Consider the following 25260-nt stretch of genomic DNA (forward strand, 5'->3'; position numbering starts at 1 on the left):
CTTATGTTTAAAAAGACGATTAAATTGTGGACTGTAGCTTTCTTTTTTATATGGGAGTCTTTTTTATTTAATATTAAACTATTTACAGAAAAGTTACCTTGTGTTGACTTCTGTTCAGAAGGATGTGAGCAACTTTATGATGCTGTTTATACTGTAAGTATCTGAATTTGCCTTCAACTCTCGCAGGTAAAGTAAGGATTATATTGGACAGTTGCACAACATTGTTTGCTGTTAGGACAAAATGTATCAGGAAATCCGTTTGTAGTAATTGATATCTTTAAAAAAAAAAAAAAAAAAAGTCTCATAGTTGTACCCTGTTTAAGTGATTATAAGATTACAAATTTTACAATAAATCAAGAGGAGTTCCAATGAGAGCCTACTTGAGGACAACAGAGTTACAGTAACCGTTTACTGCAGTTAGTCATTCCTAACCTGTGAGCAGGTGTAGTAGAGGTTTAAGTGTTGGGTTTCCACTCGTGTTACCCTGCCAATGACAAAATCCAGGGGCAACTACAACAGTGTTTTAAGTTATCGATTATTAGTGCAGCGTTATTGACCTTCAGAAACCCACAAAACCAGTTTATTACCCCAGTGAAGGATGTTATGTTTTCAGTTCTGTTGGGTTTTGTTTCTGTTTATTTGCTGTCAGGTTACCTGTTTTAATGCAGATAACTATCCAGTTTTCTTGTTTACATTTTCTATTTTGGGTATTGTGCAGCCTTCATGTACTGTATACGTGCTCGATGACTGCTTTTCTAGATTGTACGGAAAGTGTGAGATTTTTTTTTTTTTTTTTTAAATCGGCGTGATAATGTGTTTTCAGGGTTTGACATTGTGCTGCATCATTCCTGCCTCATCAGACACTGTAATGCTTTTTCAAGGTGAGGCCTAAACTCGTCTTGTAATCAATAGTCCTCATTGCCTTCCCATAAAGGGTTCTCGTACCTTCCAAGAAATACAGTCAGGCACTGGAGAGGGGCTCGAGTAAGGCTGTGATGATTAGTCACTGCATCAGCGGGCCTGGTGGCAGCTGTACAGAATCTGATGAAGTTAGCCCTCATTCGTCTGCCCGGATGTGACGCCGCAGCACGGGGCTCTGGCTTCCGCCTGCTTATGAGGATGCTGAGCTGTTGATGCTGAGGCTCTGGGTACCACTTTAAAGAGACGGATGCAGACCACGCCCTTCCTCCACCCGCCGATAGAGAGCGCCGCGGCGACCAAAGCAGGCCGATCACCAGCGGCTTTACCTCACTGTCCTTCCAGCAGCATCTCACCTTCAACCGTCCGGACGCAGATCCACCACCGCGCCTGAAAAGAAGAGGAAAATCAAAGCGACCAACATAGGAAATCGAGCAACATCGGAGTCGGTGGTTTTAATGATGTAGGGCATCGTTTTGCGGTTTGACATCTAATATAGCCTGGCCGCCTCACTGCGACACGGAAACACCGTCCAGCTGCGCATAAATAAACTGCCTCCTCTCTCAGCTTGTCGGGATAAAACCGTCCCCCCTCTCCGCCGCCCTCAGAGTCCTGTCGACGAAGACGGGCGAAGTCTCTGCGCATTCCCCGTCGTTTATCTTGACGCTCGGATCAGGCCCCGATCAGCGTCCGATCGCCTCCAACCTCAGCAGCATCTTTCCTGCCAGCAGAGAAGCAGTATCCTTCCTCCTCATTCAATCTGCGCAATGGCCGATGTCCCAGCGGAGTGCAACATAAAAGTGCTGTGTCGCTTTCGCCCTCTCAACCAGGCGGAGATTTTACGCGGGGATCAGTTTCTCCCCAAGTTCCAAGGAGATGACACTGTCGCCGTTGCGGTGAGTAAAGGGAGGCGCTTTGTTGTGCACACAGGCCCCTCCATCAATAAATCATCAGCTTCCGCTGGACCCGTCTGTTTGGGTTGTGGGTTGTGCGGGAAAGGGTGATGATCGGTGCAGCACAGGGAAATACCACACCTTTCCCCCCCCGAAATCTGCCTTTAACTTAAGATGACAAAGCAAAAATGCACGTAATGTTGTTAAAATGCGCAAGCTGGCCCTCTGCATCAGCTGACTGAGGTCTGCGCCCTGTGGCATGACTGATACAAATTCTGCCTAACAGCATTTTAGCACTTTGCGTACTTGAATGTTATGAAATGGACCGCTAACATCAGATGTTTTAAACTGGCCTATGTCAGTCAGTCATGGCCCCATATGAGTAAACCTGATTCAAAGTACACGTCTAATGCAACCTTCATAGGCAAATGAATGTAAAGCATCTTCCAGGCTCACATTGACGGGTCCATTCATTCACACCGGGCGTTTAAGTTGATTACCCTCTCTCTAATTAACCTCTCCTTAATGAAGGAGACAGCCCTACAGCACATGCAAGCTTTCTATTCTCTCCCACTCTGCTGCGGGTGTATTACTCAGCAGATGATGGCAGCACACGCAGGTGAGCTGGGTGGACCCACATCTGATGATGCCGCATGCGTCGTGCACTCTGAAGATCTTGTTTATGTTTGTAAGGGTTGGATGCATGTCTCTGCACAGAGTCCATAACACAGTGTCTTTAAATTCTAAATGCGCAACAGCTGGAGAGCTTCTATCCAACGCTGCCGACTATAATGGGTTGTGAATGCTGCGTTTCACTCAGGAAACTTGAATCTGATTTTGGTCAAAACTGGGCAAAAAAACAAAACAAAAAAACAAAAAAAAATTGCAAAACATCTCCATCTAATTACATTATGAAAACACTATTTTCTCTTAAAAACTTTTTTATTTTCTCAAAAGTGAAAGAGCTGCCAGTGTAGGCTTATTTTAGTGATAGTTTTGAATGCAGTACATTTTACAATATATTTGTATCTGCCTTATTCTATGAATAATTAATTAATTAATTATTAATTAAAGAGACACTCATTTCCTGAAAATAATCTTGGAACAAGTTGACTTTTACTGGAAATGGACTGAAATAATCCCACTTCTTATTTTTGTCACTTCTTATGTTGTTTTAGTATTTCAATTATAGACAAAAAGGTTTTAGAAATTGAGATTTTGCTGCATAGATGTGATTGAGAATGGTGACTTGGCCATATGCTACGTGATTCGCAATTAGATTTGGAATTCAGAGAACTGAATTTTTAATTGTTCTGATCCCTGGAAGCCAAAATACCTTCAGTGTAAATGAGGTCAAATAAAATGCCATAGGCTTTTAGATGGATCTCATTAAATCATGGTCTGCACACCGGCCTGTAAGAAATGACAACAGCTTTTCATGTAAACTGTGATCAGAGTTCTAATAATTCATTTTATCGATTTTATTTGCATTTTTGCTCAAATACAGTATGTTGCTGGTTGTCCCTCTTTAGATGTAGAGTTTTATTTTTGGCCAAGCAACTCATGTCTGAAGAAGATTAAAGGAGATTAATGGAGTAGATGAGGACTACATAGACGGATAAAAAATAGAGGAATAGTTAGCTTTTTTCTCCTCTGGCTGACAAATGTAGAGTGCAAACAGAGGAATAATGTTGAAACTTCCTCCAGCGATAATGGAAATATCTTGATCTGACCCTCCTCTCTCCTCTCAGCATGACATTGGACAGCTGAGTCAGAAACTGATCTCTCTAATTGCCTACAGAGAGGATCAATAATCATCCGGCGAGCTAGAACATCACTGACTGACCTGCTTTCTCTTTTCTCTGCGTCCATCTGTCTGTCTGCTTTTCTGTCTCAATTTTTCCTCAATCTCTTGCTTCTTTCTCGGGCTTTTGTCACTTTCTCTCCTTCGCTCATCCGTCCTCATTTTTTATGTCTCTTTCTGTACCTGCTCCGTCCGTCCCTCCCTCCCGCCGGGACTGAATGTCCCTTCCTGTTAAATCAGCCTGTCACGGGGGCGGGTCTGCAGATGAGTCAACTTTTTAATGACATTTAATACTGCTCATGTTCTGGCAGCTCGCATTATTGTGTTGCATTGTGGCCTCTGTATCAGACGGGGTGGTGACATTCAGGGTTTTAACGGCCTGGTTTCTGCAGCGAGGATTGTCAGGGCTGAGTCACTCGTCAGTGTGTCACACAGTGGTTGTTTGTATTTTAGGAGGAGCTGAGCTATTTTGGGGACTAATTTTGAAATAAACAAAAACATTACTGTGAATTTAGCCTACATCATACATTATGAGGAGAACAGGAGTATGTTTTCTTGAAAATACACATTCAAAGACAGCATTATGTTTATATGTTTCAAACATTTAGTACTAAGTAAATATAAAGTCTTCTTGCACTTTCTACTGAGCTTTGTGGAAGTTTCCGTTCAGTAAACAGTGCGCAGGAGCTTCATTGTCCGTCTTTATTGACCTGCTCTTGTAGTGTGCAAGTGGTAAAAGTCCTGAGCGCTGAAATTTTGTCTGAAGAAGTAGAGAGACACTAAAGTCCTGACCCTCACATAACTATCTGTGCACCTGTAAGTCAATGCATTGTTTTGTCGAAAACATGTTCCTGGAGTTATTTGCTCATATTCTAAATTAATTGATTTCCACTACTGTACTGGATCGTACTTTTGATCATGTTGTCATTTTAAAGCAAGGAACATTTTGGGAAATAAACTTAACAGCAGTAACAGAACAATTGTTTTGTCAGTATTTAACAGATACAGCACCCATGAGGCTTTGACAGTGAACCAAGACTCATGTGATATGTTTTTACTGAGCATTAAAATAATCATTTAACTTTGTTAAAGGAATAGTTCGACAATTTGGGAGATACGCTTTGTGTTTATCTTATAGCAGCCCTTAAAAACTGGGTGCTGTAATTATTAAATACTAACAAAACATTTGATCAGATTTTAAAATACAGCAGAGAAGTAAGTATTCATTTATCTTTATCCTCTATGAGAAAAGCCACTGAGTCACAGATGCTAGTGTTACAGCTTGTCAGGACTAACAAGCTACACCTGTGAGCACTGCAGAGAAGCTGGTAATAGCAACATACTGGATGCTCGGCTGCTAATGAAAGGTCCGTATTGTCTTTCATATGACTTTGGTCTCTTTGAAGTCGTTAGATATTAAGCTGGTAAAGGAGAAGGAGCATTTTTTTTTTAACAGCCTTGAGCTTTCTCACTCTGTGCTGATATCATCTTCTTTTGTTGTGTGCTTACTGTCAGGGAGATAAAAGCAGCGTTGAACAAACCATCGATAAAAACGGTAGCAGCTCTATTTCAGCACACCTGTATGTCCAGATTGAAATGGTGTAGCTTCCCTAAAATATATGTCATGTCATATGAAAACAACTCATTATCAACACATTTTTATGTTTTCACCTGAGATGGGTTACGTGCTCCTCTGTGGCTCTTTGGCTCAATTAAAGACTTGTCAAAATTAAAATCAAGGCTGTTTTGTAAATTTTTAAAACTTGGTTGATAAGTTTTCAAGTTTTTTAAAAAAACAGACTTGTTTTTAGCTTAAATGTGTTCTTAAGTTTTTCCAAACATTTTGAAAGCGTGCTATCATCCCGAGACATTTTTCAAAACCTTAAAGAAAGATAGTTTTTTTATGTTTTCACACAACAACAGCAATACGTTGTGTTGGATTGTTAAATAAATATGCATTTTCCGAAGAGGGATGACTTTTAAAGGTTTAAAAGTGACCCATTTTAGATCTTATTACTGGTATTTTCATGGTCAGGCATGTGGGCATGACTCAATAAGTTTCAAGCATCAGACACCTCAGTCAGTCACTGAACACCTCTCAGGGCTGAAATCATTTCTCAAAGCTTATACAGATGACTCACTGTTGGAAAAGAAATCAAAGTGTTTCAAAAATGTATATTTTTTTTTATAGATTTTGTGTCAGAATACCTCTAATTATTTAACAGTATCACAATTGCAGGACTTTTTGAATTGATTGTCATTATTGTAGCCTTGTTAGTTTAATCACATAATAGGTAACCACACTTTCTGTAGAAGAAATAAAACATATAAGATTAAATACTGAACTTTTTCTGAATTGTTACTTACGAACTGAAATTTTGAACACAGTTTGGTGATACACAATTGCATTCTCTCATGTGGCCTTTTGTTAACTGTTTGTTATTGTTCACGGCCTTCACAGGGGAAGTCCTACATTTTTGACCGAGTGTTTCCAACCAACACCACCCAGGAGCAGGTGTACAACACCTGTGCCAAGCAGATTGTCAAGGGTAAGGATGAATAACCCACTTCAAAATACTTTTAATTATTTAAAAATGCCTGTTCTGCGGTCTCATTTGTTGTTGTTTTTTGACTCATAGATGTGCTGGGTGGCTACAATGGCACTATCTTTGCATACGGACAGACCTCCTCCGGGAAGACTCACACCATGGAGGTGCAGTTTTCAGAGCAATAAACAGTTTCTTCAAATGAACTTACATTGTATCTAACCAGTCAGTCAAGTTTGGAAATCTGTGTGCTGCAAACATTTAACAAAAAAATATTCAGAAAGTGTTTTTCTACAACCACTGTAACGTTTTTCTTATGAATCAGTGGTTATTTTTTGTCCTGTTTATCAATGGTAGTTTTATGTGCTTGTGATCATCATATAGAACATGAGTTTACATTGCACTTTTGTTTCACAGTTTACACTACTAAAATTCATTTCAATGTTACTACAACTACTGGAAAGTGACCCGTGAGGCCTTCCTCCAACACAGGATTTTTGTTTTTTAATGACACTACATCATCTAAATTTTGTTGATTCTTTGTGGTTAGGACAGAATTTTCTTTTTTCTCCCAAACCTTTTATTGTCCCTTTTTTGATTTAACACACATTTTATGAAAATTTAATGGCATTATTGCATCAAGTCCCCATTCACACCTAGTCATACTTTTATCTGTGACTTCCTGCTGCAGGGCAAGCTCCACGACCCTCACCAGATGGGTATTATTCCTCGCATCGCTGAGGACATTTTCAACCACATCTTTGCTATGGATGAAAACCTTGAATTCCACATCAAGGTACTTGATGAGTTAATTTCTTATGTTTCTTATGTTATACTGTGTTGGTTTGTGTTTGGACATGGCCTTTATAAAATCTTTTTTATAATTTTTCTAAAAAATGCTCCATTGTGTTCTCGTATCTGCACATATGTAGTTTTGTTTCTGACCAGCAAAATAATAATCTAACTTGCATCTCCTGTTACTAGAATTTTGAATGCTATAAAACATTTAAATCTCATATTATTTTGTGTCCATTATTTTCTCTCTTCCCCAACAGGTTTCCTACTTTGAAATCTACATGGACAAAATCCGTGACCTGCTTGATGGTTAGTGCTGTGGCTGTGATATACAATGAATTTAATGTAGCACCCGTGTTATTGCTTCTTTTTCAGTACTTCATTCAGAAATAGTTGTAAAAACCTCTGATCATTTTCATTTTTCTCTATTTTTAGTGACGAAGACCAACCTGTCTGTCCATGAAGATAAAAATAGGGTGCCGTATGTCAAGGTCTGTGAAAGTAGTGCTTTACATCTTTACTTTTTCGGTGAAAATCTGTCTGTGGGCTGCATCAGATTCCTGATATGAAATCTGTTTCATATTCTGACTCAGGGATGTACCGAGCGTTTTGTCTCCAGCCCCGACGAGGTTATGGATGTGATCGATGAGGGCAAGGCTAACCGACATGTTGCTGTGACCAGTGAGTCTCTATCCTTGACTACTGATAATGCACCACACGATATATAAATACATGAATATTCAAATTCATGACAGAAATCTGATTATTTAAAAAAAACAACCCAAAATACAAATGGTTACAGTGAAACATTTGAGCTCTCCTCTCTCCTTGAGTGTAAGTTTTTATTGCTGCTCTACTTCCATATCAGAGCACGAGATCCAGACTCGGTTTCTCGTTGGTGCCAGCAGTAGTACTCACAGGCATTACTGGTCCGTGAACTGACAGTTGAGTCCATGTTGCCTGTTATTGTGCCTTGTTACGTAATCTTCTTATTACAGTGTGCTATTATTGTCAAGCTTTATTCACTCTCATAAAAAGAAATAAGATCCTATCAGATGGAGTTCACGGTAATATAATTATCAGCGATGGACCGTTATTGTGGATTTGGAGAAAGTAAAGTAACAAACATAAAAAGCCTCTGTTCTCTGCTCGTCAAATAAGCCGGTTTCTGACAGTGCAGTATTCAGTAAACTGGCAACAGTGTTTTTAGCTTTAATTGATGTTACAAAATTAAAACTCCCTGATCTGTAATTTTTGGTCTTTGTTTTGGCCTCCGTGCTGCTGACTCACTCCTCTTTGGTCCAGTAATAATATCTGACTAATGGCTCCAAACCTGCAGGTTTACAGGTCAGAGTGATGCTTGAGCTTCACTGTACAACACTTCATCACAGTGTAAAACAGCAGCTAAAATTACATCTGACCTAATTACAAGTTAACCCTATTATTATACTCAATAAAATCCATAAATATCTAATATTTTTTTCAAGATTACTAAAAGATTCTTGAAAGATTTGTTTTATTTATTTATATGGATTAGAAATCATTGAAAGTATCATTATCATTATGACTTTTTTAAGCAAATAAGTAAACAAGTTTGAAGTACTAAGATTTTGTATGGCAGCGGAGGTATTTCAAAATACAAAAGCACAATAAAGATCCTCCTCTGAGAACTATGTGAGCAACAAGGCAAAATATTCATTATTTCTGTGGTGGAGTCTTGTGCGGACTCACAGTGCTGAATTCGACTGCAGACTGAAGTGAAAAGAACGGGATATGATGAGCTTTGGGATTCAGTGCTCAACAAAAACACCAGGACTGCTTCACTGTAATAAATCTCAACCCGTTCAGGCTTTTCTTCAGAGTTAATGCATTTTGTGCCTCCGTGCTCACTGTGTCAGCTCGTCCTCACAACAGACTTTCTTTGACATTTGCCTAAATTAGAGACACATTGAATGACCTACAGTATGTGACATTGCTAAAGGATTAAGGGGTAAAAACATTTAACTAAGTACATGGTTATCTTGTTGAAATTGAATACTTAGTTAATGCATTATTTTCAGAAGGTTCCCGAATGTAAAAAGAGTCAAATAGAAACTAGCATCACAGTTAATTTCTTATTATTAATAGCCGCAAACCCCACAGAAACCACAGAAATCGATATAGCCAATCATGGAGTTAGATCAACTATAGAGTAATGAGTTACTTTTTTCTGCTTCTCATTGCGAGTCTTAATCACCTTAAACTGCATCACTACGGTTTTCCTTCCCAACAATGATAATCTGATGGTGTCGGTATGCAGCTAATGAGCCAGTGAGATGAATCACAGCTCAGACTGATACTCACATTCAAAACAAAGTAAATTTAATTCAGCCACTGTGATGAAACAAGAAATCAAAATGAGTAAAAATTCGAAACACCTGTATCACTTATAAATTAAAAGGTCTTTCAAATTAAAGGCTGATAACAAAGTTATCGTAGATTTTCTATGCTGTTCAAAATGTGTTTACATCAGTAATATTTGTACACACTGGAGTATAACAGGAATATGTATTCAGTTAGGATGAGTTTTCAAGCACGTAAATACAAAATCTTCATTTATTATAGGATGAAGTCCTCTCTAAAGCTTTTTGTGTCTTATGTAAGGTAGACAAAACTGAAACGTTTATTTTTGTTTTATTTACTGATTTAAACGTTTTATTTACTGATATTTTTGTTCAACAGAGTTTGAATAAAATGATTTTCTATGCAGACATAAGCTCTTACTCAGAGTGATTTTGGTTTTAAAATTCAGCGCCGTGTGGTAACTTGTATCAGATTGTTTGTCTGGTACAGACTGCTATAAAAGAACATTGGGGGCTATATATCATCCAAGATGTAGAGTCCCCCCGTACATGCTAAATTGCCATAAATATTCATTTCTGCCTGTGTGTTAGGACTTTAAGTAAACTGTGCCATTGTTATGGGGTTGTATAACAGCCATGCATATATATTATGAACTAGAGGATTATGCGGGCTTGTGTTTTATGAATTTTTATGTATTTGGGGGTGAGATGATGGATGTGTTGCTTATTGATTGGATGCCAAGACAAATTTCTTATTGAGGAGAAATTAAATAGATATTATCTCTTTTTTAAACAGAAATCTAAAAATAATTAAAGAAAGTCTGCTCTGTAGAGCAGAAATAATATAAAGTCTTTAATGGTAATAATGGGACAACAACCAATTCTACAACAATCCAGCCTTGAAAATCGACACAGCAGTTGATCAGATTTGCTGAAAGCTGCGTTCCTGAGCAGCACAGTCCTTCCCTGTTTCCGGTTGCTGACTCATTGTGCTGCAGAACAGTGTGCTGATAGCAGACTAATGGCGCGACACTCTGCAGACACTGAGCTGATGCCCTCAGATATCGTCTGCAGAGACATCTCAACTTTCTGTCTGTGAGAAGGTCCAATGAAGAGATTCATATGGATCAGTGTTGTTTAATTATCTGCACTCCCTGAAACGGTGACATCATTCTGCTGCAGTAATGGCTTGTTAAAAAAGACATGGTACCTTTCAAAGGCACACATACATCTCTTTAAATTAACACTTACATTACCTCAAATTAATCTGTTAGTAGATTCAGAGAAGTAAGGTGACATGATCCTAAAAACTTCTGATACTGAACAGGAGAAAGTCATGTAAATAATAATTTATATGTTTTGTAAAACGAGGCTTACATGTATGTCAGAATGTCTTTCTGATTTCTATTGTGAAAATAATGTTTTTTTCCTGGTACATAAGCAACCTTTGGAAGAAAAAAATGAACAAATAAAAGAAAAAAATTTTCCACTCAGCAATGTTCCTGAAAGGCTAAAGTTTGATCAGATCTCATTTTTTGAATTCTTTACCCCTCTAAAAAAAGGGTTTTTGACACCAATTTCAGCACCAATTTAAGAAGAAATTCTTATCTAAAGTTCTAAGACAGCAGTCAAAACTCTTTGCTTTTTGTCCACCCAACCGTTTCTGTCTTTGTGTAGACATGAACGAGCACAGCTCTCGCAGCCACAGCATCTTCCTGATCAACATCAAGCAGGAGCATGTGGAGACTGAGCAGAAGCTGTGTGGAAAACTCTACCTGGTGGATCTGGCTGGTAGTGAAAAGGTAGGAGACACTCTGGGGGTAAAGATTGTTTAAAGATCAGCATCTCCCAACGTGAAGTTCATCTGCTCCAAATGAATAATCATTTTTTCTTTGTTACATTTTATTTTGTATGATGTTCATCTGTGTCTTCCTTCAGCTGTGCATCACCCATGTTTGTCTTCACTCTCTCTGTCTTCGTCTTCATTCCAGGTCAGTAAGACCGGAGCTGCAGGAGCCGTTCTGGACGAGGCTAAAAACATCAACAAGTCTCTTTCTGCTCTGGGAAACGTCATCTCTGCCTTGGCTGAGGGCACGGTGAGCCATTTCCACCCAACTTCCCTCATTTTTATAGGCAGTAGAGTAAAAATGTATGCCATGTGTTTCTAATAAAATAATAGATTTACATTTACAGTCGAATAGATACTCAAAATATTTTGGTCACCATGTCAGTATTGAGCTTATATGTGAGACATTTAAGGAGCTGATATAAAGTAGTTTATATATTTCTTCATTTTTAGGGGAAGTGAAACATATTTACCTTTCCCACAACCGAAGCTTAAGTTATTTGTGGAATCTGGGGATTCCAAATGAACTGAAACGTGTTTAATTCCTATTTCTACTACTGGGAGTCCAGATAATATAGCAAATTGCCTCTCTGTCCCATTTCTGACACTCATGCACAGTAGCTCTGTCCCTCATGTTGTCTTGTTAATGAAATGCATCCTGCCCACTTCCTCAACAGGTTTGACTGTCACTGTTCCTGCCAATTCAGTAAACTAAAACTAATACTAATAAAGCTTAAAACTAATAAAGATTAGTTGGATGCGCACAATCCATCTCCCACTTTTGACAGCAGTTTTGGGGTTTGTAAGGATCCAAATAGGAAAAATCAAGAGGAATGGGAAAGTTCTAATTTTTGGTCAATATAATCCGCTGATGAATCTCTGCAGAAGCACAAAATCAGAAGGAAATGAAACACATCCCCAACATTTATTTTACTCTTTTGGCTCCAAATTTTTGGTTTCTTGATCTTGATCTTCTTCTCTTCTCCCCTTCTTTCGGTATCCTCTTCCTCTCTCCTACAGAAAACTCACGTACCATATCGTGACAGCAAAATGACCCGCATCTTGCAGGACTCCCTCGGTGGGAACTGTCGCACAACCATGTTCATCTGCTGCTCTCCATCCAGCTACAACGACGCCGAGACCAAGTCAACTCTGATGTTTGGCCAACGGTAGATACATGTGTGGATACAGTCAATGCATCTTGACTGTAAAGAAAGAAATCATGCTTTTTAGAAAAAAAACCCCACCTCTACACAGAGCAGGAAAATGAACAATGTTTTACAGCTTTTTCACATGTTGCCACATTTTTCGGCTGGATACTTTACCCCTCAAAAGCAGGGCAATGAACTATTTTGTGCTTGACCTAAAATCCAAAAAAGGCAGATGCTAACTGACACTGTCCACTTGAATGCAATATATTGCACTTATTACAGTATATATTTATTTTGAGGAAATAATGTCCTATGAGCAGAGACAAATAATCCCTTTTTAGGTCTGAAGGCTCAGGAAAGGTCTCAAGACCAAATTTTAACCTTTATTCATTATAGTTGTGTGTCTTTCTGTCTTTGTGTTACTTCATCACAGTGCCAAGACCATCAGGAACACTGCCTCCATCAACCTGGAGCTGACAGCAGAGCAGTGGAAGAGGAAGTACGAGAAAGAGAAGGAGAAGAACAAGACTCTGAAGGACACTATCCAGAAGCTGGAGGCTGAGCTCAACCGCTGGAGAAATGGTGAGTTACATTAAGCATTTTCTGACTGACTTACTTCCGTGAGAAGCCTTGTTACTGCTGCAGCAACAGCAACTCTTCTGTGCTGACTTTGTAAACAAAATTGCATTATTCTCATGTGTTTGTTTCTATGTCTGGTTTGTCCCTTCACCCCTGCCCTCAGGAGAGGACGTGCCTGAGACGGAGCAGACTACGTCCGACATGGTGACCCGGTTTGAGTCTGTGGAGGAGCGCCCCATTTTGGACAATGACACCTCCTCCATTGTGGTCCGCATTTCTGAGGAGGAGCGTCAGAAGTACGAGGAGGAGATCCGCAAGCTGTACAAGCAGCTGGATGACAAGGTTCAAACACAGAAACATCATCTATATTACTAGTTAGAGACAACTCAGGTCTCAGTTTTCTAAATTGGCTTCACTGTAATTCCACCTCTGTTGGATGGTGTAAGTGCAGATAGTAATTTTATATTATACTTGTTTTAAATTAAAGTTTTTATATTCAAAGATATATAAGGATAGTTTTAGTATTAGTAGATAGTGTTTCTCACAAGTTTTTAACACACACGTTATGCACTGAAATGTAATTATGGATTCATAAATGGAAAACTGTCAATGAGAAACAAGATGAAAACCTAGAATTTTTCTTTGTCACCACCATTCATACACAAATGCAAGTGCTTGGGTGTGGGTGGTAGTGAGGTTGGTATTTATATTATATATACAGGATGATGAGATCAACCTGCAGTGCCAGTTGGTGGAGAAACTGAAGCAGCAGATGCTGGACCAGGATGAGGTGTGTACACACAAACACACGCACACTGTACTGTGAGAACTCTGTATCTCTCAAAGAAAAATTTCAAACCGAAGGTCTCTGTCTGTCTCTTTCGTACCAACACACACCACGTTTTCCTCCTTTCAGCTCCTGGCCTCGTCCCGTGGTGACGGGGACAAGGTCCAGGCTGAACTTGGCAGGCTTCAAGTGGAGAGTGACTGCGCCAAGGCTGAGGTGAAGGAGGTGCTGCAGGCTCTGGAGGAGCTAGCCATCAACTACGACCAGAAGAGCCAGGAGGTAGAGGAGAAAGGACTGCAGAACCAGCTACTGGCCGACCAACTGGCCCAGAAAATGGTACGTTTTAATGGGAATGGTGTGATTGTGAGATTGACTGAATGAGAGCTGAAATCAGAGACAGGAGGTAGAACAGAAGGATCCGCTCGCTTGCTTACTGCACCATGGAGACAAGCACCTGCTGTAGCAGAGCAGTTTTCATGAGTGCAACATACTGCAGGAATTACAAGGCAATCAGGTACTGGAGAAAAACCATTAGAGCCCTTTTACATTAGGCTTAGTTTATGTCCTCCTCCAAGGAGGTTTTTAGTCCCATTATGTTTTTTAGTTTGTTTCTGTCTGTTCTGGATCTTTACTAAATGGGGTACATGAATATTAACTTAATTTTGCTACTTAATACTGTATTTTGTTGTCATATTCTTCTCGCTGTGGCCTAATATAAACTGCCATAAGGCTTGATAGTTACTAATAGTAGCAATCAAATTTAGATTGCATGTGCATGCATCTAGTCTTAGTGATCCTGCAATATTTGATGTTATTTCACCTATAGGTGGCACTAGCAGCTTGATTATTTTAAATGGCAATAAGTCAGGGGTCATGAGTCTGACTCTGACTGATGAAATCTTGCCCAATTCATCCTTGTATAAAGCCCTAATGTTCCTAGACAGGTTGTATATTATGGCCTTCATCACCAAGTTAGTGTATTGTTTATCACTGTGTATTTTGAGATCTGGATCTACATGCATATTCAAAATTTCTAAACATTTTGTGTTGAAGTTTGTGGTCTTTTGAAAAATGGTGGCGCTTCACTCATCCTAACTGAGTCTCTCGTCCTCTCCTATTCTCTGTAACAGGCAAGTCTGATGGAGCTGGAGGCAGAACTGTCTCGTATGCAGGAAGTGAGCGGTCAGCAGAGGAAACGTATCGCTGACGTCCTCAATGGTCTGATGAGGGACCTCAGCGAGTTCAGCACCATCGTGGGCAACGGGGAGATCAAGCTGGTGAGTTGATTCTCAGTGTAGACGGAGGTTTAAATTGGAGGGCAACATTTACATATAGGTACACTATAAAATACATAATAGAGTGTGTGTGTTCTTAATGAGTATGTTGTATGTCCTGTCTGCAGCCAGTGGAAATCAGCGGTGCTATCGAGGAGGAGTTCACGGTGGCTCGCCTTTACATCAGCAAGATCAAGTCAGAGGTGAAGAGCATGGTGAAGCGCTGTCGCCAGCTGGAGAACATGCAGCTGGAGTGCCACCGCAAGATGGAGGAGACTGGGAGGGAGCTCTCCTCCTGCCAGCTGCTCATCTCTCAGGTGAAGGATAGAGGGAGAGGGACAGGAAGGGATGGGGCCTTTTGAAATAAGATAAAGGTATATAGCTTATCGGTGGGCGAGAGCGAAAGAAGAACCAGACAATGCTGAGAATTATAAGGAAAAAATAAACAGAATATGGAGCACAAGAATTGATGAACGATGGAATGAACTGGGTTTTTATGCCACCCCTGGGATTTTATGTGGGTGTTTGTGTTTGTGTTTGTACAGCATGAGGCTAAGATCCGCTCTCTGACGGAGTACATGCAGAGCGTGGAGCAGAAGAAGAGGCTGCTGGAGGAGAGCCACGACTCCCTGAGCGAAGAGCTGGCCAAGCTGCAAGACCAGGGTAACCAACACACCACGCACAAAAATACTGTTGCAAAGAATATACGAGCAAGCCAAAAGAGGGCATAGTTTGGCAACCCTCCTTACTTAATTTTACTTTTACTTTACCTTTTTATAAATTTTGGGGAATTTTGCATCAGGCTCTTATTAGGTTATAACTGTGAATGCTTTCTTTCTTTTTTTCCTTTTCCAGATAATTCCCTGCTTGAGGAGAAGGAGGGAGAGAAGGGTGAGATTGAAGATGGAAATGTGAAGGTAAGAAGCCTTATCAGGCAATTTTTAAGTGTAGTATACATTACTTGACACGGGCGTCCTGTCAGTCCAGAGTAGGACATATGAAATGTACTTATTGTTCAGATCTGACTCTTTTGTGCCATTTCATAAATTCTATTTCTGTTAAATCTTCCCTATACTGTATATTGTTAGATGATGATTATATTGTCTCTGTTTATCAGAGGGCTTTCTCAACCTCTGTTGCTCCGAAGAATAACCTCAAACAGATTGTGTGGCTTTTTATTGTATTTATTTTCAACTTTTCCCTGCAGAAGCCAGCGCCTTTTAAGAGACATTGTGCGTTTGCTCTTTTATGTCCAGAAGGCTGTTCGTCAGCAGGGAGAGTCTCACCGCGGCCTCCATCACAAGCAGCTGGCCCGCCTGCGGGATGAGATCAATGAGAAGCAGAGGATCATTGACGAACTCACTGAGTCAGTGAACATCTTAATTTGTCAACACAAAGATACTTTACATGAGATAAATTGTTATACTTATTCATTATATATTATTATCATTATTACTGACAATATATTACTGATTTCTTTTTAAAAGTTTACAAACTATTAAATTGTGAAATAAACAAGTTTTCTGTATATTCACTTTAATCTAAACCCTCCCCTTTCTCTTTCTACTCCTGAACATGTGTGTTGTTACTTCACACCTCCAGTCGTAACTCCAAGTTGGAGCTGGAGCTGGCTCAGGTTCGTGCTGACTTTGAACGCCTGAAGAGTCAGGACAGCACCAAGAGCGAGCGCCTTGAGGAGCTCTCGTAAGTGCTGGGGAGGTCCGGGTTCTCACACTCGACAACAAAGGTCTGATACACAGAATTTTATACATGGGCTGAAAATTAGATTTGCTAAAGCGGATAATAAGAGTCAGCACATGTAGATGATTTTTGGTGGCCTTCTCATGATAATTTCTAAGGAGAATATAGAATATTGGAGGACTGACTGGAAACAGTCCAGTTTACATCCTCTTAAATTCCAGCACAGGGCACTTAAAAACTCAAAACATAAAATATTAGAAAGTCCTGAGGTACGCAAAAATATTGTCCTGTTAAAAATGATGGTTTTGCTGTTTCCCTCAGATTCCTGCATGAACGCCATGAGCAGACTAAACAGGACTTGAAGGGTCTGGAGGAGACTGTCGTGAGTAAAATATACACCTGTATCCATCTGCCTGCATCTCTGAAACATTGTCCCCTGATGTTCCTCATACCTTACAGTCTTGTCTTGCCTCAGTCTGCTCTCCTTTTGTTCGTATAACCTTTGTCTTATTTAAGTGTCCAGAGTTGTCCGCTTAACCTCGTCTCCATCTCTCTTTCCTTCAGGCCCGCGAACTCCAGACCCTCCACAACCTGCGCAAGCTGTTCGTTCAAGACCTCACGTCGCGGGTTAAAAAAGTAAGCAGCTGGAAGAGAACAAGAGAGGGCAGTGACTCTGGAAATGTTTGTTTCTGTTCATGTTAACAGGAGTTTACGGAATCTGTTACCTCAATACCCCCTGAAAAACCTCGGTAGAAATAGCAACAACATCCTCCATCCCTCTTATCCCTTCGACTTCTTGATATCATGTATGCGACACAAGAAATTCCCTTTTTATGTAGAATAGTGGAATAAACATCCAAAGGAAAGGTCCAGCAAGGAAGTACTATATCAACGTGCAAAATATGGGATGAATACTCTTATCATTTTTAAAAGAGGCTTTTTACCTTTTTTCGCCAAAAATGTCTGTTGACTGAAAAATCTCATGATATTGTCCTCCATCACTGAGGTGTTGAAAAGCTGAGGAGGTGGGGTGAGAGGGATGTAGGAGGTCCAGATCAAAGGATAGTTAATGCAAATCTCCAATGTGGTGGAAGGTTTTGTTCCACAGTGACTCAAAAGTGAGTTTGAAAGCAAGAAGTCAAGCAAGTAATCAGTGAGTCACTGGTTCTTATTTTTGCATCTTTTTGCTCCGTCGTCTCCTCTGCAGAGTTCCGAAATGGAGCCTGATGATAGCGGGGGGTCTTGCACCCAGAAGCAGAAGATTTCCTTTCTTGAGAATAACCTGGACCAACTTACAAAGGTTCACAAACAGGTGAGAAACCCACAGAAAGGATCAGAGGAACTGTAACTTTTACTGATGGTCTGCAGTTTGGTCGGTTGAATTGATTCTATTACCCCTTTCTCTCACTCTCTCACTCTGTCACTCACTCTCTGTCTCTCCCCTCCAGCTGGTTCGTGACAATGCAGATCTGCGTTGTGAGCTTCCAAAGTTGGAGAAACGTCTTCGGTCTACTGCTGAGAGAGTTAAGGCCCTGGAGACTGCACTGAGAGACGCCAAAGAGGGCGCCATGATGGACCGCCGCCGCTATCAGCAGGAGGTCGACCGCATCAAGGATGCCATGAGGGCAAAGAACGCCCTGCGTCGTCCCCATGCAGCACAGATCGGTACTGCACTGAAGTTCGATCATTGAATTGATGTTTTTGTTTGTGTTGTCAATGGGGGATGGGTATTTTCCTAAGGAAATGAAATGCAACATATTTTGGACTTTCTTTTATACAGTGCCCCAGTTTCATTACAGCTGAACTCTATCCTAAATTTTATCACCCCGACAGCCAAGCCAGTGAGACCGAAGCAGCTGCCAGTTTGCTCTCCCACAAACCCGTTCTACACATACATTCGTGCCACTGAACACGCCAACACCTACAGCAACGCCCTCTTCCAAAACAACATGACACAGCCGAGCTCCGCCAGCATCAACTACAACCCAAACTCTGTCCAGAGCAACACGTGAGTTTGAATCCTTTCTTCCGCCTTTTCCAGCCAGACATTACATGGTTTTTAAAGTCTGATCTGTTATAATGACTTAGTGTAAAGGCCGGGCAGAGTCTGCACTGGTTTTCAAAAAAACAGAGCAGGTCACAACTGACTGGTGCAATCCTGCAATCCCGACATCACTGCAAAAGATCCATTAAACAGACGCATTTTTATATAGGGAGCGCAGACATAATGTATCAAATGGACCAGCTGCATACAATGTGTATCTGCCTTTTGTTATTTGAAATTATTAGGATGTGGTAAGTCGTCTTCATTCGTAACTTCACATACTGTGCTGGTGTTTGACTGTTTTCTGTTTTCTTTCTGATGTTTTAAACAGAGTTTCCACAGCCCTGGGCTACAGAGCAGGCAGATATAATGGAGACATACTGGAGTCCTACCCACTCAACATTGACAACGGTAAGTAAAAGAACACAAACATACCTATATGCACACTAATGTTCAGATGTGTATATGTGCATGCACATACACACATGTTTCAGTATCAAATCTGTTTTTAGAAAGACTTGATTCTTGATCTTTATATTAAATGTATGAGTTAATTATTCTCTGGAGATCAGAATTCCCTGTCTTTATATCATTGCATACACTCTTTGTTACATTATACTATCAGTTATTATGTTAATTAATTAATGAATCATTCAATAGTTACTAATATTGCTAAAGTAGTACTAGCATTGATAGTATTAATCAATCAAAGAAATAAAACCGCTGTTTTGTGTCAAACAGGTAACAGCATAAGTGAAACGAGAGACATCAATGACAACAGGTGAGGAAGTCAGTAGCCAGAAAGCTTAAGCTACTTCTTCTTTCCGGTCACTTTAACTTAAATCTACTTCTACTAAAGCTTGCCTGCTTTGAAAAGATTACAAAAACAAGACTAGGTCAAAACCTAAAATATGGTTGGACTGCCCTATATCCGTTTGCTTCTCTCCTACTGTATGCGCTCACATATGCAGTAATTTAATACAGCTGAATTCCCAATAAAGCTGTTCTCATTTACATGTTTTTCTGTTTCTGTTGTCAGACAACAGAACAAGTCTGAAATAGTGACTGAAACGCAGCCCATTAAGACTACATGTTAACCAGCAGTCACTTCCAAGCCATTTCCAAGCTGCTGCTCTGCACTGCTGAACAGTAATTTTAGTTCTGTGAGAATTATGTAAAAAAGAGTGAATTTGTGTTAGAGCCTTTGAATTTAGGTGAAATAGAAATTCACAATTTTTCTCTTGTAATCAATTGACTTGTCAGTTTGGCTCCAGTTCTCCATGGGGCTGATATTAAATGCAGCGCCCAGTAGGAGTTATATATGGTAAATGATAATGATATAGCGGTTGTGTACTGAATGTTGTGCTTGTGTGTCTTCTGCATTAACAGGAGTGAGGTTCACTGTGGCAGCGAGGTGGATGATTCAAACAGGCACTACATCATTCAGCAGGAGACGGCTGCAAGTTAATCCCACTGTAACTAAGTACACTGAATCACACACACACACACACACACACACACACATCCCTGTTTTATTATATTTGTGGCGACCTGTCATTGACATAATGCATTCCCTAGCCCCTTATCCGAACCTTAACCATCACAACTAAATGCCTAACCCTGATCCTAACCCCAACCCTAAAACCAAGTCTTAACCCTCAATCATTAATTTAACCTTGTGGGGTACAGCATTTTGGTCCCCACAAAGCTGTCAGACTGTTTAAGTGTATAGTGGGCACCTGGTTTTCAGATCCCACAAATATAGTATAACAAGCCCAGCCAGCCTGGTGGTACTCTTTAATCAATCAATAATCACATTTTTTCATTTCTGTGTTTCTCCAAACGATGACTTCCTTTCATTGTCTCTCTCCAGAAGACGACCAAACACTGTATCCGTCCAAGGACCCTCCCTGCCCATCTGCATGCAGCCTGTCTCCCTGTCCCTCCACTGCATCACTGATGAAGATGATGATGAAGATCTGTAGCCCTGTAGTCCCGTCCTCCCCTGCTTTTATGGTGACCACTTTCATCCTTAGGTTTGGGGTCCAGTCCCTTCCAGTTCAGTCAGTGCAAGAAACAAATGAAATCAGATTTTTATATTATAGAATGTCACTCACTAATGACCACAATTTGTCAAAAGATATCACTGATGCTGATTACCTCCTGAGGTGTTTGAACTGAAGTGGGGCTGACTCCATCCCTGATTACTTAGTACACACATGTTGTAAATAAATAGTGCTGTATAATCCAGTAGAGGTTTTCGACCAGCAACTGTTTGTGTGAATGCACAGCCTCCACTGTCCCCTGCACACATCTTCTTAAGGGCATCATGTGGATGACATACTGTAGGCAGACATGACCTTTTTCTCTGTGTTAAATAAGAGTATAGTGTGTAATGCCAGCTTGTAACAGAAGACCCACACTCTGCATGCATGTCGCTTAGCGGGTTAGCTTTCATATCTTTGCATGTGTCATGATTCCACTCAGGAGCTGGTATGTTGCGAGTGAACTTACTGATCAACTCCGACAGATGGCACAGAAAGCGAGAGCTGGTTTCCCTTAATCCTGATCCTGGTCTTAGTGCTTAAGATTTTCTATTGTCAATTTGAGTAAAAGACTGGGATGTTGTGGTTTTATCACAGGAAAAATGACAAAAACAACATCTGGGTCTAGTTTTTATTTAAGAGAGGATGACCTCAGATGTACAATGAGTGAGGGAAACCCAGCCCAGACTTGGAGTTTGTATACAGGAAACCTTTTGTAATTGCTTTGATACTGTGATGTTGCAGCTGTATGATGCCGTTGTACACTTCAGGTAATGCTGCCCATATTCATTTAATGTGGCTCCCGCCCTGCATTACACCCACACTTTGAGTCTTCTTACCGAGCCTTAATAAGAACTGATTTCTCATGATCAAACTAACGTGCTGTCATGTGCATACATTTGTAATTACTACCTCTAGAGCTTCTTATTATATACACTTATAGCAAGTATACTAAGATATCATCTTTTCAAATGCTAAATAGTAGCAGATCTTAGAGTTTCTAGAGTAAGTTGTAACTTTAGTACACCCATAGCTGCAAGTAGAATTAAAAGCTCTTTTTAGAGCAGTAGTTTTGGCCTCCTGCAAGTTCATGCATATACAGATTCCTTCTCCATTATATAACAGGATCAGAACTGGGTAGAAAAAGTTCCAAAAATGTTCCTACTGCAGGAGAATAACCGAAAGTCTGGGTTCACCACACCAGGACAGGTCAGGTAGCGTCAAGTTCATTGTCAAAGGAGACATATACCACATCAGATTTAAACATTTTCCTAATTTTTTGAACTTTTGAGGCTTAAATGATGATGCCTACAAAGTTAGTTTTAATTAAAAGTAAAACTATTGACATATTTAACTTGCCTTTTCTAAATTTGATTTTCAAACAGAAATTTAGTAAGATCTCAGAACCTGTTGAGACTGTATAGATGCTATTCAGTGATTCAGTGTTTTTTAATCAGATCCATCAAAAGTCCAATGATCAGGGAATGTCTTGAAACTAGTCCCAAGCTGAGCAGCCACCAGTCTGGCATGGACAGATAGTTTGACAGAAGCTTGTAGCTTGTTTTCAGGTTGTGCTGTAATTCTTCTATTAAAAATCCTGACCAGCCAATCAGGATAGAAGAAACGGAGCATGTCCTAGGCAGACGAAGAAAATATGAATGTGTTTGGACTGAGCAGAGTCACTGAATTAAAGGTCAGACTAGAGCAGAAGCTAATTGTGCCTTTAGATATTATAAATGACTTGAAATTTTTAAAAAATGAGAGAGATGTAATTTGGATTTCCATTTATAGTTTGTATTTACTCTTTGATCAGACTTATTTAATTGCCATTCAAATTGTCTCTGATCTGATTGTTCTGAGTTTGACTGAGCGTCTAGACTCTACTGGACTTGTTCTGATTTAGCCCAGGTAGGAACTCAGTATGATCCTCCTCAGTTGTCTGATCGATAAGAGCTTCATTCATGACAGCACCGCTCGGTCTCAAGATCTTACTGGCATTAACATCTCAGGGCTTCACATTCACAGTCACAGCGACCATGGGCCACCACCACTGTCTCCCTCATCAACTTAAAACTATGTGATCGCTGATGAACAATCAGGTCAGTGTGTGTTCTTCGAGGCTTAGCAGGGGAACGGGATGAAAAATCTAATATTACAGAAATAACATCATTTTATACATATGTAACATTTCCATTCCAGCACATGAAATCCAAAATGAAATAATCCCTCAGCCGCACCCTGGTCAGACCCTACTGTGTGTGTGTCCAAGCCGACCCTCTATTTGGCATCATGTTTTAAGTGTAATAATTTTAAAGGAGGGGGAATGTGTACTAAATTGTCACCTGCTGTTCCACTGTCTGATTTTAGCATATCTAAAATTTATGTGCTATATATTGTTAATCTTGTAAGTAAAATAGCGTGCCATTACATAGTAAAATGCAAAAGAAAGGTACACGCTAACTTTGTTCTAAGAAATGTTTGTTTTCTTTATTTCTGTATGCCAATACTGTAGCGTCAACATGATTATGTGAAGAATCACCGTGCAAAATTTCTGTATATATAGACTCATCACTATGCTGTATTGTATGTGAACCATTGTGTTGTAGTAAAAAGCTCAATAAACTTGTAGAAAGGAGTTTGTTAAAGGGAATCATTTGGGTCCAAAGGATTGTTTGAATATCATGGATGATATCATTAGAAAAAGGGAGGAATGACAGAAGTGGGGTGTACAACAAACAGGTTGCCCCTCGGTGTCAGCCGAAAATGGCTCTGTCTAGTGGACCGAAAAAGAAATTATAACTGCTAAAGATTTAATTGAATGAAGTGCCACTTTTTTGGCTGACTTTTCCTCCTCTTTCAGCAAATCTTCTCTTAGAAGAAGCAGCTGCCTTCAACTCAGAGAACCAAGGGACTTTATTGAAAATTTTCCAACACAGGCAGGGTCTCCATTACTACAGTTTTTCAACACAATTCAGAATTGAAGAGAGGGAAATACTGTACCTCACTTTAAAATATCTATAGTCCCATATGGACCAGCTGTTGCTTTTCCAGCAGTATTTTTTTTTACTGCACTACAAATGTGCAGCTCCAGTGAAAACAGTGACTTGATTATTACTGCTGGTGAGTTGTTGTATGTTGTCTGTTGTTATTACAACCTCTGACCTAAACAGGAAATGAATTTTCAAACTATGTTACCAATGGGACCTTTGCCAAAAATTATGACAGGAAAAGGAAGATAGCTGTTGAATAGAAACGAAGCAGAGGACAAAATGAATCAAAGCGTCAACAGTGATGCACTCATCTCATATTTCCACACCGAAACCATCCTGTATGGAGATGTGAAAGCGATGATTTCATGGTATCATGGGAAAAGGACACAACTTGACTTAAAATACTCTGCATCATATAAAGTCAAGTAAAGCAGCTTCCTCTGGGTAGTGGTTTACTTATTAATGGACATGCAATGTGGGAACATGTTTTTTTTTTTTTTAAAAGTAAATTCTTAAGATTTACAGCAGAGACCCATAAACTTTGAACTTTCACTATATCTTTTATATAGTAGACACTAACAATAAGTCTACTTTGCGTACTCTAGAGGTTAGTCAAGTAAACATAAATAAAGTATAATCCGCAATTTTGTTATCGTATATGAGAGTGGGATGTCTAAGAACGATGAAGGCGGCTATGTGGGTGGATGTACCTTTAAAGTAGGTATCCGAGATCTGAGGAAAATCAGGATTTTAATCTTTCATCTTACTATTAAAAACCCTACAAATCTGAGAGTGTAACATCAAACCCACTAATTCCTGTTCTGTTGTGTTATTAAAGATTTACATTAATGGTTATTACTCTCTGTATGAACATTGTCGTCGGCCACATTTCTCAGATTCTGTAGAAGTGATGAAAACCTCAAATTCCTTCCTTCCTTCCTTCCTCCGTGCCCTCTTATATTATAATAAGCTGCTCTTCATCGTTCCCACGAGAAAGGAAGCAATGATGTAAACAGCAGTGGTACGTGAAGCATCCTCATACTGTATTCTGTGGTGTGGGTGATGCTGCCTGCCTTTACAATAACACACATTCAGCTAATAAGAGATGATCCGACTGGGAGGGATCAGAAAACTGAATATCTACAGTGTCACAGTCTTATATGGAACCTGTTGAAAAAATTGAAGGTGCTCCTAAATACCGTGATACAGAGAGAGACAGGGAAAAGTACACAGACACTATTTCTCAGGCTTGTGCAGCTTTATCTGGGGAATTAGAACATGATATTACTGATCCCTTTCACATGTTCACACAATCAAACGAACTCAAATTTGAATAAATTCATGGTCAAGCTGTTACCTATTAGGAACCCAATTTTAGGCCATGTTAAATTTGACTGAGTGAGTGAGTGATCCTACTTGAAGGGGTCTGAAATGGTCCCAGGCCAGTGTTGAATGGAAACGTGATGCTCAGTATCCAGTAACCCAGAAATGCTGGGGGGGGGGGGGTTTCACTCGTTTGCCACCCACTCTAGAGGCTGTCCATCG

The 25260-nt window shown here is 39.9% G+C and overlaps 1 protein-coding gene across 2 annotated transcripts; it reads left to right on the forward strand.

Annotated features, from left to right (window-relative positions):
• Positions 1-4878: 4878 nt before the first annotated feature.
• kif5aa (kinesin family member 5A, a) lies at positions 4879-23352 on the forward strand. 2 transcript variants are annotated; one of them, XM_040153593.1, is made up of 29 exons: positions 4879-4982; positions 6077-6164; positions 6255-6328; positions 6853-6957; positions 7217-7265; positions 7392-7447; positions 7550-7637; positions 10976-11100; positions 11290-11394; positions 12165-12313; positions 12729-12877; positions 13038-13216; positions 13596-13664; positions 13791-13997; positions 14792-14938; positions 15064-15252; positions 15481-15598; positions 15791-15852; positions 16192-16301; positions 16538-16639; positions 16958-17018; positions 17201-17272; positions 17844-17948; positions 18085-18301; positions 18470-18644; positions 19012-19091; positions 19422-19461; positions 20070-20155; positions 20554-23352. In XM_040153593.1, exons 3-28 carry the CDS (start codon positions 6323-6325, stop codon positions 20146-20148), a joined length of 2844 nt encoding a protein of 947 aa, XP_040009527.1. In that variant the 5' UTR covers positions 4879-4982; positions 6077-6164; positions 6255-6322; the 3' UTR covers positions 20149-20155; positions 20554-23352. The 2 variants fall into 2 exon arrangements, with proteins under 2 accessions (XP_040009527.1, XP_040009528.1); XM_040153594.1 differs by having other exon boundaries at positions 16195-16301.
• The last annotated feature ends 1908 nt before the right edge of the window (positions 23353-25260 follow it).

This window comes from Xiphias gladius, chromosome 18, assembly GCF_016859285.1.
Source record: "Xiphias gladius isolate SHS-SW01 ecotype Sanya breed wild chromosome 18, ASM1685928v1, whole genome shotgun sequence".
In the NCBI taxonomy this organism is placed as follows: Eukaryota; Metazoa; Chordata; class Actinopteri; order Istiophoriformes; family Xiphiidae; genus Xiphias; species Xiphias gladius.

Coding starts and splice junctions, on each gene's coding strand:
- kif5aa (XM_040153593.1), top strand. Junction 15,853..16,191: donor TTGAAGATGGAAATGTGAAG/GTAAGAAGCCTT, acceptor TTTTATGTCCAG/AAGGCTGTTCGTCAGCAGGG. Junction 19,092..19,421: donor CCCACTCAACATTGACAACG/GTAAGTAAAAGA, acceptor TGTGTCAAACAG/GTAACAGCATAAGTGAAACG.